This window comes from Nomia melanderi, chromosome 13 (assembly GCF_051020985.1).
Source record: "Nomia melanderi isolate GNS246 chromosome 13, iyNomMela1, whole genome shotgun sequence".
NCBI lineage: Eukaryota > Metazoa > Arthropoda > Insecta > Hymenoptera > Halictidae > Nomia > Nomia melanderi.
Genome location: NC_135011.1, coordinates 6954478 through 6974800, shown reverse-complemented (window position 1 = coordinate 6974800; position 20323 = coordinate 6954478). Strand labels below are relative to the sequence as shown.

General features: G+C 44.4%; 2 protein-coding genes and 1 long non-coding RNA gene across 11 annotated transcripts in view; 1 reads left to right on the top strand and 2 right to left on the bottom strand.

Moving 5' to 3' along the window:
- Window positions 1–20323, bottom strand: part of LOC116424028 (uncharacterized) — a 112582-nt gene that overhangs the window by 75681 nt on the left and 16578 nt on the right. The window contains exon 2 of the long non-coding RNA XR_004234370.2: window positions 14667–14744. This is a non-coding gene — a long non-coding RNA (uncharacterized LOC116424028). The remainder of the gene's footprint in view (window positions 1–14666; window positions 14745–20323) is intronic.
- Window positions 1–20323, top strand: part of Dop1R2 (dopamine receptor 2) — a 107345-nt gene that overhangs the window by 70584 nt on the left and 16438 nt on the right. The window lies entirely within an intron of this gene.
- LOC143175238 (uncharacterized) lies at window positions 18194–20220 on the bottom strand. Its single transcript, XM_076373375.1, has one exon. It carries the CDS (start codon window positions 20206–20208, stop codon window positions 18364–18366), a length of 1845 nt encoding a protein of 614 aa, XP_076229490.1. The 5' UTR covers window positions 20209–20220; the 3' UTR covers window positions 18194–18363.

The window sequence follows — 20323 nt, the reverse complement described above, 5'->3', positions numbered from 1 at the left end:
CGCTGGTTTTTTATTCGATAAGGAGGCCCCGGACGAATTCTCGCCGCTTTTCAACGGCGGCTCAGCTTTTCATCCCCCGTAACTAACTACTTTCGAGCGGGATCGATTCGTTATTAATAACCGTTCGTTCGCCAGCGGTCAGACCGAGGCTGCCCGCTCAGTTTTCGACCTCGAAGGCGATCCTTCTCTGCCCGCTCTGCGCGGCGCGAGACTATATCGATTTTGCATTTACCCGCGGCAAACAGCCGTGAAGCGTGATAGTCGCGCGTGCGACTGCCGCGCGTATGCACGGCCGCGTTCCTGCCCCCGTAATCGCGCGCCCCTTTCACCCCGCGATACGGTAACCGGTTCTGCGACACGCGAATCGAGATTTAAAGCGTTCCGCCTTCGGAAAAACCGGGAGGATCGGACTCGACGTGTCTTCGTACCTTTCGCACCGGTCTATGGATACGCTGTTGCGCGGGGTGTATTAACCCTTTGCACTCGGGGCTTTTGCATGCGTTCATTGTTTTCTGGAGAACACTGATGAAATCGTTTATGGTTGAGACATAACAGGGTAGACTACTCGTTTTATGGAGCTATCAATTGTAATTGATACTAATGATATTCTAGGCAACACTACTGAAGTTTTTGATGGTTGAGATATAACAGGGTAGATTACTCGTTTTATGGAGCTGTTAGTTGTAAGTAATTGCTGCTAACAATATTAGAGTAGATTAGTAAGAAGAAGTGGACGTGAATTGTTAAATAATTTGCGATGCGACACATGTACTTCGAATCGTTAGTTCCATCCGATTCATCGTGTAATCCGTTCCGCTGCGATCTACGCGAATGAAGGGTTAGAACTATTTTACTTCGATATTTCATGAGTACAACCTTGTGTTACTATTTCTCTTTTATTAGATTCTACAAACACCATTTTCGATAAACAAAATTGAACAAAATTTAAATTTAATTTAGCGTCATCCTATTATATATTTCACGATTCTTTTACTATTCAATTTAGTCCCATTTCTGTTAAGTAACTATAATATTTTCCTATTACATTCCTAGCACTCAGCAATCCAAAAATGTTCACAGGAAAACAGAACGAAATCAGTGCTTCGCGTAATTCTCAGATTCCAATCTCCCAGAATCACTTGCAGCAAACCGTGCAAACTACGCGATGACAATTTAATACCGCTCCACGTGCAATTGTTCTGCGATTCATTGTAACTCGAAGGACAGAGGGACAAGTTACAGTTTGTAACCGTAAGAAGCGGTCATCGCAGTGGTTAAATATCGTTCGCGCGCATGGTGCATTGTTAGGAAAGCAGAGATTAATTCTACACAAGTTCGAGCGGTCGGTGAAGTCCAAAGTTCAACTCTGCGCGCCGTACGAGATTTGAAATCTGGAATTTTTCATTCCGACGCCCTTACCCGAAAAGGCGGAAGGATGAAAATGCAGCCTTCACAATGAATAATTCACTCGCCGGTGTAGCGTGCGCTCGTACGAACGCCAGGCGAACCTTGACACCGCGAAAATATATCTTTGGAAAATTAAAACGTTGCCGGGCTGCACACGGGAATCAGTGCCTCGAGATGAAATGTTAACGCGCCTCCGCGGGTCCAATGAAATTCCAGCTTACTTTTACAGTGCTGATATACACGATTAAGTCGCGTCTAATGAAAATATTTGTAAAACAATTATTTGTTGAGAATATGGTACAGCGGAATTTGTATTATTTGAAGTTTAGTATATTGAGATTTCTCTCAAGATCGATCTAAGGATTCGATGTCTGCTCTGATTAAACCACGGTAGCGCTTTTATGAACCAGTCTGCATCCCAATATTTCTAGCAGCTCCTTTGAAAAGGATATTAGAATCGTCTATTTCTCTTCTATGAATTTTGCACATAAATTTCTAATACAGTGCACTCGATTTTTGAGGGAAGCAAGGAGAATATTAACGTATATTCTCATAAACGTTCAAACTTAATATTAACACGTTGATACACGTGAAAATTATAATATGGAATTATTTAACACTAAAGGTACCGTCACTTTAACACTAGAACTACCGAGAATTGAATACGATTAGTATGTAATCCCTATACAAATTGCAACAGTAGATTATTTTCAGTTTCTTCGGACATTCATTATAATATTCAAGTGGAACTACTTATTTTCAAGATGAGTTAATTAGCACTAGATTTACGGAACCCGTCAATTTTACGGATACTGAATTGTTTAAGCATTATTTAGTAATAATCTAAGCCAATTTCGATTCGTGTAATTATACGAATACACATTGCAATACTCTAACTTCGAGGCTACAATTTTCACAATCTATATAAACAAACACCGTAGTTTTTTAGAACCAATAGAATAAAGTGTAGAATAAACGTCCGTAAGTCTATTGTTAAAAATTACCATCGACCAATTTTCAAAACAGAAACATCTATATAAATCGGCTTATTCAAAAAAACCCAATCGCATTTCAACAAAAGTTCGCGTGCCGAATAGCGATTCTGACAAGCCTTACGAATGTTGTTTTATTAACGAGCGGTACCGTTCGCATCCATGGCACAACGAACGAAATTCGCGGTTACAAAACCGCCGAAGTGAACTTTGGTAACTCGGTTCCACGCGAGTTACGTGCCGCAGGTAGATACGGCGGGTTCGCAGAAGTTAACGCATCGAATAGATATTCGCAGAATGACAGAGGTAACGCTACGAACCGAAGATCCACTTACAGTTTTCCGAAACTCGAGCGGTGCCCGCTTTTGAACACGATATTCGGCCGCGACGACGCGAGGGTTCCAGCCGGGCCGGTTGCAATTTCCAGCGGAATGCAGCATATTCCACGAGACCCGACGCTTTTGTAAATTAAACCCGGCCGTGGCGCGACGCGCCTACCGCGAACCACATTTTCCGCGGCGGCCATCGTCAGAACTCGTCCAATTCAATTATGATAGTCCTGCGAGAAGCGTCGGCGAATCTGACGGCGAGCTCAAACTGATTTTTAGCTCGGCGAAAGTTTGCTAATCGTTAATCGATGGATGAGACGGTTGTAACGAGCTTCAGCCAGGAACTGTAGCCTGCTTTTTACCAACTCGCCGCAGCAACAGGGTTTTTTAATTACTGCAACTGGGACCCGCATGCTGCATTTGTCTCGCGTTCCTTTTATTTCGCTGTTGGAACTCTGCCTCTCTGTTCTTTTGTGCCGACCGCCTATTTATACTTTCGTTTTGCTATCCTCCGTTTGTAATTTGCTTTTTGATTCTCTTGCTTCCGGGAGAACAATTGTTCCCTTCGAATACGCGCAATAAATATTCCTGCGGAATATTAAAATTGTAATGGCTAACGAGCAATGATATTTTTCACTGGAAATTAATAAAAATTGTTCGTTGGTTATTACTGTTTCTAGCTTATTAAAATCCTTTAGAGGAGACGTCAGCTTGAACCCTCGCTCCCTTCAATGTTGAACAACGAACAAAGATACAACCCTTTCCACATGGATCACAAAGTTTCTCTTAAACTTTCGAAACTTTAACTCCGGGAACATGCCACGACTTCCGACTAGCTTAGGAAGCTACTCAACGGACACAGAAATCTTTGACAACCGTACCTCGGCTAATGTCTGTAGCCGATGGCGAATTCGAAGCAGACGCATTGCTAGACCTGGCCGAGCGCGAAGGAATTTCGATTCTATTGATAATTTCGCAAGGCGAAAGAATGGCGGCGACCGAGTTACGGGCACAAAGCCGCGCGTTAAAATAAATTACGACTCGCGGCGTTGCAAGTGACCCGGGAAAAAGGTGCGGAAAGCACGGGGGAAGGAGATAGCGGGCGGCCAGGGACTTGGAAGAAGATCGGGCTCTGTTAACGACCTCTTTGTTATCGCGCGAAAAGTCGGATTTGCATTCGCTCCGACGACCACCGCCGACACCGTGGCCCGGACTCTATCTCCGGCTGGATTTTTCTGGGTCAAAGGATCCTCGGACGGTTCTACCACGCTTCTAGCGTCGGGTGATAAAGGAGCGAAATCTGCGACCTACATCCATTGTCCGTTTCCCGCGGCAAGATGGACGACGGCAGCCGATGTTGCCGATGCCGCGGAGCAACCAGCTACTTCCGAGCAACACGTGTCACCTAACGCCGTTAAACTTCATCACCTACGATCGTGGCTTCCGGAACGTGCCACGTTACGCGTGCACCTGTGGTAGCACGGACGTCGGAGAAGATGCCGGTTGATGCAATGTTTGGGAATGTACGGTAAGATTTGGCGTCTCCTGAGAATCACGTAACGCGAGGAATTGGAAACGAGATGGGCCGGGAGATTTGGTTTACCTGTGGGGCGTGGGGAGTAGTAACGACTACCGTTAGTTTGATTGAAAATGCTTGGTTCAGGTATGAAGGTGTCCTTGATTATATGGTGGCTAATTTTAGGAATGCAAAATGCAGTAAAGAAGTAGGCATAGTGAAGGTTAATCTTCTGTACAGAGATTTCTATTTAAAATACTGTTAAGGAAGCTAGGTTAGATAGAGGATCTTCATTATTCATCTTCTGGAACAAAGCAATAGTACTAATCCTACTCAAATTCCAATCGTTTTATTTTGGAAACAAGGTTCATCATTTATTAGACCAAAACTAGGTATGTTTAGTCAGCTCAAGGTTAAATCTCCTTAATCCAGCTTAGCTCCCACTAAGTGAATGAAGAAGTCAATCCTTGCAAGCAACTACTCTCAAGGAAGCTGGTTGAGATAGAGGCTCATCATTATTCATTTTCTGGAACAGAGCAATAGAACTAATCCTTCCACCCAAATTCTAATCATTCTATTCTCGAAAACAAGGTTCATCGTTCACCAGACCAGAACTAGGCTACGTCTACTCATGTCAAGGTAAAATCTACCTTAATCCAGCTTGAACGACGAAGTCAATCCTTCTTCTCAGAAACTCATTAGCACAAGCAACGTCCATCCTCATTCAACACTGAGTCATTCAACCCTGTGAGACAGCCCTATACGTCACCGGCCATCCCCAAAATTGGAACACTCAGAAGACACGGTCACCGATCACCAAGGTCTCGACTGGTCGTCTCGACGTTAGGCGCCAGGAGGTCTGCGGCTCCAAGCACACCGAACACAGCCAGGAACATTCGGTCTCCATGTAGGAAGTCGCGTCTCTTTCCAGAATCAGATCCGCGCTATAAATCGCCAGTTAGAGTCACACCCCCGCATCTCCTCGTTTATCTTCGTTACGGAACACCCCCGCAGTCGTCGTACGCGTTTCCTCGCCACATGTTGCGGACCCTGACGTCACAGGCGTCACGTCATCGACGCAACGTAGCCGCAACCTGCTTGCGAACCGTTCCTCCTTGTAAGTTTGATCCGAGTTACTCTTAACTCCTTATAGTGTAGGCACGAATGAGATGAAGATCTGTACATCAATTCAACCCTTTGCGAACGAGAGCTTCTTAAGCTTCTAAGAAGTGATAGAAATCTATAGAAAATTGAATTTTACACTGAGTTTTAAGCATTAGGAAAGAAGCACATTTCAACCTCGTGTTATTTGAATGAGATTATTCATTTGCAGCTTGAGATTTTAGACATCGCAAGACGCTGTTAACTGTTTGACTGTTTTTTACGAGTATACCGAATATTATTACTGATTTATATACCATTATTTAATTTTCACTAGACACATCCGTCCTGCGATTTATAAATTTAAATTCCACAATTAACTTGTTGATTTGCTACGGTTAATATTTAAACTTACAAGAAAGTTTCTTGCGTTTATTGATCACATAATCAAGTCGACGAGCACAGATGCGAAGAAAGCTGTAAATCAAGGGGTTAACGGATAATTATAGGGGCTTAACGTTAGACGACAGGTTGCAGGGGCAATCGCGCCACGGTCGCTGGGATCGAGGATCGATTACATACGCGTCTCGAGGATTATCGCTCGTTTCAACCCTGTCCGGATCATAAGGGTTGCCCAGAACGCACGGGAAGTTAAGCCAAGTACGTACGTTGATCAAAACGTTCGGATTTACGATGATTCTCCGGACACGAGTGGCTGAACATTTAACACGCGTTTTTATGAGACTTTAAAAGCTGTAGCGCGTATCTGTATACGCCTGTGGCTCATAAAAGCGCTTGGAAAATATGAAACTAGAGTTTAAGAGAGTGCACTAACATTTTATGTGATTCTGTTTCCGCCGAAATGATTACCAGTGATATTAAAACTGTATCGAACTCGATACATCGAAAACCTACTTACAAAAATAGAAGTCCGACTCGTGTAATTCCTAACGCCGATATTCGGCTCGCGAATTCAATAAAACTGGAAAGACCGGACGAAACATCTACACAGTCGAAGTAAGTAATCCCTACAACCGGCAATTCCATTAATTGCAAACAGATTAAACTCTTAAACGGAACACCTGCTACTTGCTGCAACGAAACTGCAGGAGCCCCTCCGCTATCCAGGGTAAACAGCGACTCGATATCCAGAACAGCTTACCATCTCGAAAAACTTTCAATTCGCCCGTTTCGTTTCAAACAATCCCGCGTTGTAAGCTGGAAATTTATCGTCCCGACAGGGACGTGGGAGTCGATGCAATCGCCAGCGATGAATTTCGAGAATGCGCCGTGGTTGTCGCGATGACGTCAGCCGTGACGTGTCCGTGGACCGTGGACGTCATTGTCACGCCACGGAATCGGTTCGTTCAGTTCTTTTTTCCTTCCTTCCTCGTTCCACGGACCGATGGTCGCCGGGAAAACACGTGTTTAAAATTATAACGCGGCTTTGCGGGCGTACGGTGGCCATGACGCGGCGATCGATCACCTTTTACGGTGCATCATTGTCCGTTAATGTTCCCGCCGCGGACCAGTTTCGAAACATCTTCCCCGAGCGAATAATATTCCTTTAAATGGCCGTGGGAAGTTGGGCCGCCGGAAATTTATGCGCAACGTGGCACCGCGTGCCGTTCATAAATTTTGCGCGCGGATTTACGGGGCCGATGGTTACGGGGTGAACCCGGTCCCGACACAAAGGAAGTTATTTGCTGTTTGTAACGCATGGAATCGAGAGCGCATCCATTCCGTGGACACGTTTGAGGGAGGAACTGTAATTGGACGGTAATCGAACCGGTTCCTTGTTCTTTACTGTTTTAATATTGTTTCGTTCTGTTGTCTGGGGTCGAAAGTCACTGAAAGATATTATAATGTATATATTATAAATTGTTGCTATGGTATGTGTAGTGGAGAAAAGATGATAGAATTGGAAGATATTAAGAATTGGGAGTTTTAAGAATTATTTAGTAAGATAATTAGACTCGATTAATTATTATTGATTTATCTAGGATAATTTATTCTATTGGAATACTATGTTGAAATAGAGATCATGTTTCTAAAATTAATTTCCAAAATGAAATCGCAAATCTGTCGAATTTTAATTTCGTTTCAATAGTTATAATTGAATGCTTATGGTATGGTAATCGTGTCACGTGTGCAATTTCAATGTTCCTCAGATGTTCCCAAGTAGATCATTAAAATAACACGTTGAACTATAGTTGACCAAAGTAACAATCACCCAATATTGAAAGTAAAAAACCAATAAAGTACCATTAGTAGCAGTTATGATTCTAGAGCATATGATTCCTGGCAGTCGGCGTTCCCCGTTAATGAAATTTTTGTTAATCACCCGGCGGCCACGGTCCGCGAATCAGCCGAATTGATCGGTTAATGCCGTTCGTTTGAACGAGTAACGGGACAGCGAGTGCATTTCCGGGTGCATATCGGGCCGCGGTAAACTTTTTAACGCGGCAATCTGCCTCGACGGGGGTGGAAGGGGTGGGAATTGGCGCGGGCGAAATTCATTGTGTCGACGTTGTTGCACGGTCATCGATTTCCGGTTTGGTATGTCGCGCACGCTGGCCCGATTGCCGGCAGAAATGCATTCGGCGCACGTTTCGCTGTCATTAGAACGTAAACTCCGATAGCTCATTTACGAGCGTCGCCCCAATCAGAGGAGAATCTTCCGTTTGTTCGTTTTCGGTCCACACATCCTCTTCGTCCCCCCCCCCCCCCCCCCCCCAACAGGCGCATTCTGTCTCACGACAACGACAGCCGGAAATCACAATCGCTTCCGGTTTCGTTGCCCTTGTTCCGTCATCCTCCCTCGTAACGTGGAAGAACCGTGTCTGTTGCATGTCGAAACGCTAATTAAGGGGATGCTGACGGGAACTTTAAGCTGCGGGGGGATATATGGAAAGGAAAAAAGAAGGCAGGATAGAAGATGAAGAAAATGAATAAGCAGAAGAAGAGAAGATAAATGACTAGGAAGAAGACGAGAAGAAGCAACGCAGAAGGAAAATTAAGAAGAAACAAAAGAAAGGAGAATGAAGAAGCGGAAGCAAAACAAAGTAAGATGAGAAAAATTGAAAGCAACAGACGGACTCAGAATCAAGATCCGCATGATATCAATCACGATATCCCGAAGAAACCCCGCCCAAACTGACAAGCACATTAACGTGCCGTGCGCGAAGCAATCGCCTTGAAAACTTACAATATAGCTCGAAATTATCTAGATGACCGACAAACTTAATGGGAACCGTCTGTAACTTGGCTTGAGCCCCATTTCAGATAAGAATTCCCGAGCTCCAACCCCCGGACATAAAAACACAGTAATAATACTAATAATATCCCCACTGGAACAGAAAGGCGAGGGGAAAAAATGCTTTCGCGAAGAAGTTAATTAATACAGGCTAGATCTGGAGTTGTCTTAGGGCGCACGAGGTTCCTGGCGACCCTGTTTTCGGGAGCGAATTCGGTACGCTACACCATGGCACGGAGAAGCGTCCTTGGCTGATTAGTCGAGGTTAAGGTCGACGAGATACTTAAACCGGGTCGTAGAGGAGCAACGACGCAATGAACGAAGTTGGTTGGCTGGGTCGGGACGGGACGAGGGCAGATAGCCCATGGGCGTAACTATTAATCAGGATTCCGGGCGGTGCATGGTAGCGAGGGTACTTCCTCGAAGATCCTGCATCCCGTAGCCCGTGATCCAGCGACAGGACACCCTCCCGACCGCTGATAAATTCACAGTTATCTTAATCTTCGCGTGTGTGCCCCGTGGGTCCGACGGTTTCGCTTTCGAAAACGACCACGGCGAGAAGATACGGCTTAAGTGATCTAATAATTCACGATGTGCCAATAAAATGCTGATCATATGCAATTAACTGCACGAGTGAACTGAAACTCTTTTCCAAATATCATTCTGAACACGTCGACTACTGAATCATTTATAGAATTCCACTAGGTTTCTATTCTTTCCGAAGAAATAAAGTAACAAAATGATTCAATACATTACACGAGCTATCATCAAACTCACACTAACAAAGGGAAACCCTAAGAGGACTCTTAAATTTTCGATCATCCTTCACAAAGACGTGCCCGGTGCTCATCGATCGCAACCCCCGCGCGAAAACACGGCGCAGCTCGAGCCAGATTCGCGGGAATTGTTCGCGGCGCGAGCAGAATCAATCCGTAGATCGGATAAAGGACGCACGGATCAAAGTGCAGGTCCTATCTCCTTCGCCGGGTCGCGAGAATCTCGCGCGGCTCTCGAGCCGCTCCTCGAACGTCATAAACGAGCCATCATCGAATAGGTTTCGAGGTAATCCACGGTATTCGAGGAAACTGGGGACAAATGCAAAACCGAGCTTAATGGAATCCCCCTCCTGGAACTTTCCTAATTAACTCTTCGAGACTCGCCCCCCCCCCCCCCCCACCCGGCTGCGCGCCCCTTGCCGCGGGATTGCGCTGTTTAAAAGATCCTTTCGAATCCCGATAGACCTATTACGAGTCGCTAAGAACTCGCTGTCGTGATCGTTCGAGGGCCACGCTGCCTTTAGACCGATATTTGAAAAACACTCGACCCGCGTATTATTCATCCCCTTCGAGTCCCCGCCGCGCCCGATCGATCGTATCGAAGATATTTTCTTAGGGGATGAGCTGCATTATTCAGCAACGGTTTTTAATCGTCTGCCCAGCGATCTCGAGTCGGGAACGCCGGAGCTCCTCCAAGGGGTTGCGTCCGGGGGTGGTTGGAAGAGGGATAACGTCAGAGGCGACCCGTTAATGCCTGGGCTTTATCGCGGGCTCGAGATGCCGGGCGGAGATTGCTCGGTCCACCGTGCGGCTTTATCATTCTCATGTTAATTATTCGAAATATTCTTCGGTCGAGTTACAACCCCCTGCAGCGCGCCGCGGCCTCCGCTTGCCCGGGCACTCTGCATTTCAAATTGCCGCGGAAAAATAGCGGATACTCTGTGGTTGCCTCTTGATCGCGTAATTATGGAAAAATGTCTCGCCCCCTTTACCGCGCGCTAAAAATCCCGCGATACGTCCTGGACAGCAGGCATTCTTGAGTTCCGTACGAAATACAGTGAACATTGGATAATTGCGACATCATCATCCCCCAGGTTCCTTTTAACGTACCCCACTCGACGATCGACCGCGGTTGAAGGGTGCAACATATCTCGCAACAACGTCTCTTTCCTGCCTCGCAATTCTTCTCTATATCCGAAACTTCAATGGCTTATTATACGAGCAATTATTATCGTAGTTCTATCGTGTTTCGTGTCGTTTCAATCAGGAAAACATAACAAACGTGACGATGAAAGTTTTGTCCATCAAAGTCAAAAATAAGGAAATTTGATTTTCGAGTTAAATGTCTCGAGTTTATTGTCCTTTTCTACGTCCGCGATACTAAAATCTTCGTTTCTTGGGGCGGATTCGATTCCACCTCTTCATAACTGCAACCTTCTGGTTCCGCTGAGTATTGCAATTATACAATGCTCACTGTATCTCGTTATTGCGGAGTCAACATCGTCACCGCGGCGGATTCTATCTTCCTCGCTTTATTCCCGGTTTCATGCACCTTATCCGTGCACGAGGCTGGTGAACCGTGCGGGCATGCTTGATAACGCGTGCAAGCTGGAATAATATACATTAGCGCGGATAATGAAAGTTTTTTAGAGCTCGCGGGACTGGAACGCAGATTCTAGCGGCTGGTCGATTTTAGAGATCAATGGGAGATGGTTTGTTTGGGATTCTATGCGCACGGAGGTGAGTAAGCGGGGAGGCGTGAAATTTGTGTAGGAATGAATCGAGCAGTGGAATAATGAATGTCTGATTAATAAATCAAACAGAGTGGCGAATAAACAGAAGAATTATCGTGGTTGGCAGTAATATAAGTGGAGGGGAGAGAATAAATTATTAATTATCCTTTCACTGTAACGTAGAAATGCAAGTCAGCAAAATAAAGAAGACCTTAAATCTCCAAGCATAGAAAAATCTTATTTAAATTCGTTTAAATTTTATTTAAATAAAACTCGTAGAGAAACACGAAAAAATATTGTGTATTCCAGAAAACCCGATCGTGAACCTGCTTCCAATTAAATACGACTCGCCATGTCGATTTCCCCGTTGAAAAAATCCAATCTATTACTTTCCATGGGGCTCAATGAAAAAAAGGATCCTCGAAAATAAAAAAAAAAGCAGACGCACTATCCGGACAAACGTTTCTTTTGTGGATCGTACGGCCTCCGTACGGATCCACGCATCGTTGGGCAAGGGTTAATCGTCGGTTGTACGCCGGGGCTGTTCAAAGCGCGGCGCACCGCCGCTCGCTCAGAATATCTCTCGGTTACGGGCACGCAAGAATCGACGCGAAAATTGATGCGCGGTATCGTCCGGCATTTCAATGGAACGAAAGGGAGAACTGGGATATAGGGGTGGCGCGACGCGGCGCGCGATATACGGCAGAGTTCCCGGAATATAAAGTTATCAGGCCGGCGCGATCCGAATTCGCGTCCCAGCCTAACAAGATTTCCGCGGTCGAAATGAATTTTCATGGACGGCTTCGCCCGCGGCGAAGAATTCGCCCCGATCACGTCCCAGCGCCTGCGGTGTTTTTCCTACTGGCGCGACTTCACGCGGCCGGAATTGTAATTCGGTTCGTTATCTCTGGTTGTTTGAATTATTGTCTCACCGTAAAACAATAAATTGCTTGCGCGCTGCGGCATCATTATACGCCGGCTTAGATATCAGACAATGCCGCGACGTCCGTTAAATGGGCTGCGAGTCGTGTAAAATGAAATTGATGATATTGATGCCGACGCATTGTCCCTATTGTTTTATCAGTACTGCCACATTTCCATGAAAAATTTTGAGAAATCTGAAGGACTGTTTGAATGTTAGTGGTATTTTTAAAAAATTTTAATGATTACGCAGAATATTTGTTTTCGAAGCTAACCTCATTTCGATAAGATGTTCATAGATAAAAGTGTATTCATTTGTATTCGTCTTGGTTATAAAATGATTTGTGACGACCAATTTTTTGTTACAACACAGAAGAATAAATAATACGAATCATTTTGTCCCCGAAATTGCTTAGTACTGTATTCCTAATTGCATGAGCCAGCTGGGTTAAAATAATAAAGTCTTAGTACACCCGTGAAATCGATATTCAATTAACTTTCAGGAACCATTTATTATGCAACGTGGTTCCCATTTTTTTAATAAGCGACGTCCACGTCGGAAATACAGAAACACTAATTATGTAAATTCCAGTTGCACGTACCGGAGTAGTTGTTTCACCAATTATTACAGAGTCTCGTTGAACAGCTAGCGAAGCTCCATGCAGTATCGATTAAATATCGTCTTTTTTTAGTAGACGCCAGGTGTCCTGATATTTATGAACGACAGCGTACGCGGAGCGCGCCTTGTCGTGTCGTTAAAGAATATTCGCAAGGAACGAGGCCGGAGAACGAAGTTGGCGGATATCGTTTTCGGGGGACGGGCATTACCGTTTTCTTCCTGTCTCTTTTTTCTCCCTCGCGGGTAATAATTTCAGGGAGGCGGGATAACGCGATAGACGGGCGCGTCGAAACAAAATTTCGTTGTGTTTCCCTTCGAGCGGGAAAACGATTTACCGACCGCGCCGTTTAGATTTTCAACGATCGCGCCGCATGAATATGTAATCCCCGCTCTCCGAACTCGCGCGAGAAATGTGCATTCTCGTCGATACTTCAATGAAACAACGGTGAGTCATTGGAGTCGGTGGACGAATGAGAAAACAACGATGATATTTTACATAGACATCAAACAATGCTAGAAATATATATTTACAATTTACTTATATTCTTGATGCTACCAATTCCTTTTTAACACGTTCGCGACAGTATGTAATTTCTGAAAGTCTATAACTGAATATCGGAAATCTCTTCTATCTAAATATACATGAATATAAAAAGTATATCATTTCCAACCTTTTCAACCAGCACACGCCGATTCTGATGAAACTTATGTGAGACATAGTTCTAAGAAAATATTTTACATGTATTCTTTCTTAGTCAACATCCACTTTGAAGGGGCGAAAACATCCCTCAAGGTTAAAGGTTGAAAGTAAAAAATATAAAAGGACGTAAGACTATATTACCAATATAAAAAAAATTGGAAATGAAAACCCACATTACCTATCTCAAGTATGTTAAATATATCAAAAAGGAAATTGCCGTATATTGATTAACCAGAAGAATTAAAAAAAAGACAGAACTATTCGAATACAGCCACACAAATCTCATGAAATCCTCCGAAAACAATCGCGGAAACATTTTCTATGGCGCTGTTCAATTCCGACGAGAATTCGGCAAGTACGCTAATTCATCGTTAACGCTCTCGTCAATCAAGGAAAGCAGACCGCGCTTTCATTTCGATGTTTCATTTCAGTTTCCCCGCCGTTTAACGTGATGGTCCGTGGGTTCGTTACGCGGTTCTTCCTCCGGAGAAGAGAGAGAATTGAAACCCCGAGAGAACGATTACAGAGTGTACACAATAATCCTTTCATTCCGTGGAAAATTCGAGGGGAACGTAATGTCTGGACGGCTGTGTCTCCGGCGCAGCGTGCGCGCTGCAACCCCCGCCCCCGCCGTACTCGCTCAGACGTAAGCGGATTTTCATTCGACCGCGCGGATAAGTCCCCGTCGGATCCGCTCGAGAAATAGGCAACAGTGGCCTCGAAGCGATACGCAAATACCGAATTCGCGCGGTAAATAAAGAGGCGAGGGGCGGAGGCGCGATGCTAGGATGATCGTTTACCTTTTAAAGCGGCCTTTTATCCTCTTTTAATCGTCAACGATGCGGAAACTCTGTTCTACGGACGGTAGACTAATTTTATTGTTATCGTTATTATAATCATCCCTCTTTTTTTTAGATTCTACTCGTCAAACTGCCCTCCCTTTGCGCGATTTGTTTATTACCCGGAGGACCTTGGCTTTGGTTAATGAATTACGATGGTTTGTTTGATTTACGAAAGGAATAGGTAATAGAAATATTAAAGACGCAGCTTTAACAGTGACATCTGAAGAGAATAGCGTGTGAGTAGAGAAGTAAAGAAGTAATGTTTGATTCATCTATTCTTCGGATTTAGAATCGTAAGTTGATTATAGGCAACGCGCACCGTTTATGTTATGATTGATGCTTCAAAAAATAGGGTGTAGTTTTTAAAGGTGACTCTTCTGAATTATTAGATTCTTGAATTCTTTCGACTGCAATGCAAACTGGAGCGCTATATATATAATGTAATATAATGTATAATATAAATTGTACGGTTACCTGATGCAAAAACTATGAACTACGTCATACTCTATAATTACAATCGCAGTAACGTGGCCACTGGGTTTAACAGTCGATCTGAAAACAAACAAAACAGATCATTGCGAGGGTGATATCAACCCCTTATAAAACTCAACGAGACAGAAACCTCGATAAAACTTAACGTACGCGTAGGGTCGGGTAATTACACGAATGATCGAGCAAGTGGAAAGTTGCATGAATAATTAACCAAGCTAGCAGTGCATGTGCAATCGAACACAGTCGAATAAACGCAAAAAACCGATTATAATCTAAGACTGCGTGAAAGGTACGTACCTGAAATCATCGTAACCGATTCGAACAAAAATAACGATAAATCGAGTTCCCTAAATGTTACACTTTTTAACATTGTCCATGTATAAGAATATATCGTAAGCAAATTTTTCCATGAAACAAATATCCCGAATTCTTACCGGTCGCGGTCCAACATAAATTTCATCGCTCGTCGCATAACACGCGACACTAAAATTACAACGCATAAAATTTCATGCGATCGTTCCCGTAAATTATTCCAGAACACCGATAAAATTTTGGGGGGAAATATCGTTGTCCAGCGAACCCTCGACGACGTTTTCTGCGCGACAGACCACCCGTATCTGGCTTCGGTAATTCGTTAGATCGTGATCCGAGAGACAGACTCCTTTCTAACCTTGCGAATCCGACTGTTCAGGCGAGGCAACCGGGGAAATGACGTTCCTTTTTACGGGACGTAATAAATCGACCGGTTCCCATCGATCCTCACCCCTAGAGTCGAGGGAGAAAGAGTCCGGTTTGACCGTGAATAAGCCGCGCGAGGATCGTTCCAGCTGGCTCCGATACAGGAGAGACGAAATTAAGTATCGACCTCGTATAGTTTATGCTTAATTATATGATATATGTTATATTATATATTAAATATTATATTATATATTATATTTTATATTATATTATATTATATTATATTATATTATATTATATTATATATTATATTTTATATCATATGGTGATATATAATATGATTTTCTTTGCGACTAAGCTCGACCAATTAATTTTACCATCAATATTTAGCCAGAAATGCGAAGGCATGTTTCTTTTATTGTGAGTATGTATATTTTAACTCCTTACACTACAATATCGTATCAGACTCGTGGAGAAGATTTCAAATAGAATTTGGCAGATATAAATATCACTTAATTCTTCCACGTCCAAATTCAATATTATTTTTCTATTATTAATTGTAATGCTCCTGAGTAAAGGTAGGCATAGAATAAGCACAGAATTTTCCTCTTTTTGTAATGAATAATGAACAATAAAATATCTCTTTTGAACGCAATTGGGAGAGAAATCATAAGCCAAGGAGTTAACTTTGCTGAAATATTGTAAATAGCAAAATAGTTTTTCGCTTGAATCCAAGTGCAATGAGCAACATTATCTTCCGTTTAAGCAATCGAGAAATCTTCGCCAGGAGTCCCACTCGACATTATAAGGCAAAACGTTATCTATAATTTTCCCGATGCAAAGATTTTCGTAGCGACGCTAGGAAAAATTGTCTATTCTTCGCGAAAGTCGATGGAACGATCGCCGTGACAAGTGAAAAAGGGAAAAGATTCTGCAGTCGTATTAATCTCGATCGTTTAATTAACATCAACGCCGAGACAAAGATTAGAGACGCTCCGTGCGGCGAAAATTTTCCAGCAAGTGATTTTCCTCTGACTTACCCGCGACGGTGTTATTCCGGAAGAATGAGTAACGTCGAAAAAAGGGAAAATATTCTGGAATCGCATTAATCTCGCTGACTTAATTAACATCAGCCGGGATCGCGATTGCTGGCGATTAAGGGTGAATTCTTTTGGATGAGATTCTCTAGTACTCCCTCAGGTTAGAATTATTTTCCGCAGTTTCTGGAGGGAATATTTCCGCATCAGCCGCGATCATGATAGTTTAATTAAAGTCATTGGAGTCGAATGGAAGTATCCGAACGCGTTCCAATGAAATATTCTTTTTCTTTTTCCGTGGGAAATGGAGCTGGTGGGATCAACGTGTCAAGCGTGATCAAGATGTCCAGGAGAAAGGAAAGCATTTTCCGACCGAAATAATCTCATCCGTTTAATTAACGTCAGCGTCAGGACTACGATTAGGGCCAACTAATATAAGAGACGTTTATTAGAAGAAATTTCCTTAACCTTTCTTGCAGGAGAATGCTCCTTTATCCATTGCGAAGGATTTAAATCTAAGAAAAGAGAAAATATTCTCGGCACGAAAGTAATCTCGTTTAATCAACGTTAAGCTAAAACTTAAAGATGATTAATATAGTAAAAACTTTTCCAAAAGAACAAAATATCCAACAAACTTACTTTCTTCCTCACTTAGTTTCTCTTCATTTTTCCTCACCTTCTATTCTCCACCAATCGATTACCATCAACTCAAAAGCATCGACCAAAGATGATTAACACGATAAAACCCTTCCACGAATGTTCCCCTAATCGCTCGAATGAAAAACATCAATCAGCGTGGCTCTAACAGTGACCAATCAAAACACATCACACTCTCCATTGATCTCGATTTTTCGGCGTTTCATTACGCGGATTAACGCACTCGAAAATCATTTATTAGACACCGGTACGCGTCGATGCGGGGGCGGAGCGGGTGTCGCGCGACCGTGCAAATAACCGTGGAGTATCGTCCACGTCCTTGACACGGATCGACTCGACCAGTCGAACGGTTCCGACAAAAAGGTTACAGCACCGCTTAACTCGCGCTCCCGTCCGTTCAGCCGCAATCCAATATCCGTCTATAATTCATAAAGCGAAAGCCAATAATCTATGGTAAAACGGTATCCCGTCACACGGACGTTATTCTTTTACGAGCGACGGCAATTTATCCGCCGCGCGGACGCGACTCGACGAATTCCGGCGTCGCATCGCGGGGGAGGAGATCTGACTAGTTCCGAGCCGGTGTTCCTCGATCTGTCCCGGACGGGGTAGGCGAATTTAATAATTTCACCGGGGACATTACACATTCATCCCGTTCAGCACGCCCGAAATTCATTTCTCTCGTTATCCATTCCGCGCTAATAAATATAATTACACGCCCTCCCACACCCGTTTTCCTCCTACACGGACGGTTGAACACGAGACGAAGATGAACTCGCTATCTCGCCCGCGAGGTAATATCGTTCCTCGTCCTCGCTCCTTTAATCTAATCCGTGGTAACCGATCGCGTCGCTCTAATTAATGAAATTAATACCGCCCTCGCTAGTTCTCTGTTATTTTCGCTGTGCATCACGCCTCTAACACGCTTCTGTGCAGTGCATTTCTTTTTTGAATTGGAATCGACCGTGATTACGCGATTAAAGATTACTCGAGGGGATAGAGTAAAGTGTTCGACAAATGGAATGGAGAGAAATTTCATTACAATACTCGAAACCAATTTTAGTTTGTCGATCTTACGACAGTACGTCCACTTTATTAAATCAAACTTTATAAAGAATATATCGTCTATGTCCTAACATCTTTAAATACATTCATTTATTTATAATAGTTATTTTTATAAGGAAGGTTAGCTTATTTAAAGGTCATCCACTGCTACTATGAAGCGACTTATTTAAGAATGATGCGCTAACAAAAATAATACTCTCCGATAGGATCTGATTTCTAATATCCTCTATACTCTGAAACGTTCAGCTAAGCAACTTGCAAGGATACAGCGCGATTTCGAGGACCAGAAGGATGAATCCTCCAGCGAAGCCCATGATCATCAAAAGAAACGCGGGCACAAATTGCTGCAGATGTAACTTTGACTTGTAGTCCTCGTTTTGTGACATCGCGAATAACCTGGCTCGCGTGTCGTTCGCCACAGACACTTGGACCATTAAGTCGAAAAGACCGTGGTCGATGAATTGTTGGATCCTCGAGTTCAGTCTCGACATCTCCGGAAATCCTTTCCAAGTGGCCAGAGCGAGCGGGAAGCTGTTGATCACGTCAGTGGTCATGGTGTATGCGAAGGTGGTCTCGACCGCCACGCTTCGCGAGGAGTTCAGCACGGCGACTATAGCGTACGAGCTGTTTCTGCCCTCCAGCAGATCGCTGAGAAGATGTACGGACACCTCGTGATCCAGGATCATGAAACGATCACGCGCGTTGCTCAACCTTTTGTCCATTTTCTCGATCATCTTGACGAAATTAGCGGTGCAGGCCATCCCGATGGAGGACGACATAAGTTCGTCCATGGTCTCGATCTTCAAAGTGGATAGATTAATCAGCTGATCAGCTAGAGAGTCTATGTACACCTGTGCTAGGAACAGTCCAAAAATACTCCAAGCAATGAAGTGAATCCTCCTAGACAGTCTGGTGGGCTGTCGATAGAAGGCTGAGCCGATGATCAGCGCGAAGATCTCCAATCCGGAGACGTCAGAAAGAAACAAGCACTTGAAGACGATACCAAGAATCAAGGATCCTCCGATAGCCGCCCAAACGAACGGCTGAAAGGGCTCTATCAGACCCTTCAAAGACACTTTGGGGATCTTCGGTACAACCCAGACAACCTTCAGCATGTCGTACGAGGTGGAGTAGCCAATGTCTGCGTCGTGCTCCTGCAGGACCCTGCCAACCACCAAGTCAGCCCTGGTGTCATCGTACAGGATCATCCTTACCTGCTCCGCGGAAGAAGTGTTGTCGCTCCAATACACTTGCTCCCGGTTCACCTGCAGATCACTGACGATTTCTTCGATCAGGATACCTTCGAATCCGTCCAACCTGTCAGACCCGTTATTAGTGAACACGTACGGAGACTGTTCAAAGTAAGCCACCTTCAGGGAGCAGTTGTTCAAAGGCAACGGGCCAATGACCAAATCTTTCCAGTCTTCCCCCTCGCACTTGTCCAGCACCACCGGTGGAGAAGGAGCGCAAACTTTGTCAGCGCTGAATGACAAGCTGCTAGCTAGCAGTGTGGAGTCTCCAACTTTTGCTAAGATAGCTAAAATGGATATTCTTCTGTTCCACATGGACCGTGCTAGAAAATCGGCATCAGCGAGAAAGGTTTCCTCATCTTCGAATTTCGTTACCAGGATCACGGTGTAAAAGCAGCCCCGGTCGCAAGGGTCCAATATATAAAATTGGTTCTCCAGACTGTTGGCCCTGGGCATCAAGAGGATAGCGCTCAACGCCAAGCTAGGTATCTCGAAGTCCACCTCGGGGGAATGAGTGAGAAACGCGAAGTTGCCTTTCAGCCAGGTGTACAGCGGCCAGACGATCTCTTGCAGGTCCGTGTCGTCCTCGATGGTTATTAATACAGATCGAGACGGTTCTCTTATGTGCTTCTTCAAGAAGCTTTTGATGCAGGGTATCGAGTCCAAGAACGTCATCCGGTGTTCGTCGTTCACGGAGATCGTCTTTGTGATCAATCCTCGATCGCCGTAAACCCCATCCTGCTGGTAGCCCAGGATGTCAAAGGGCAGGACGATGGAAGACGAAGTGTACGTCAGTGTTAGCACTGTGACCAGTCGAGCGAAGTGTAAGGGCGACATGACGGTCGCGATCGAGACGCAGCCGCGACTGTCAGCTTCGGCAGGGCCGAAAGCGGCGTCGCGGTTATAAGTGGCGGCTCGATCCTTCGATTGGACGGCCACAGGCGAGATAATC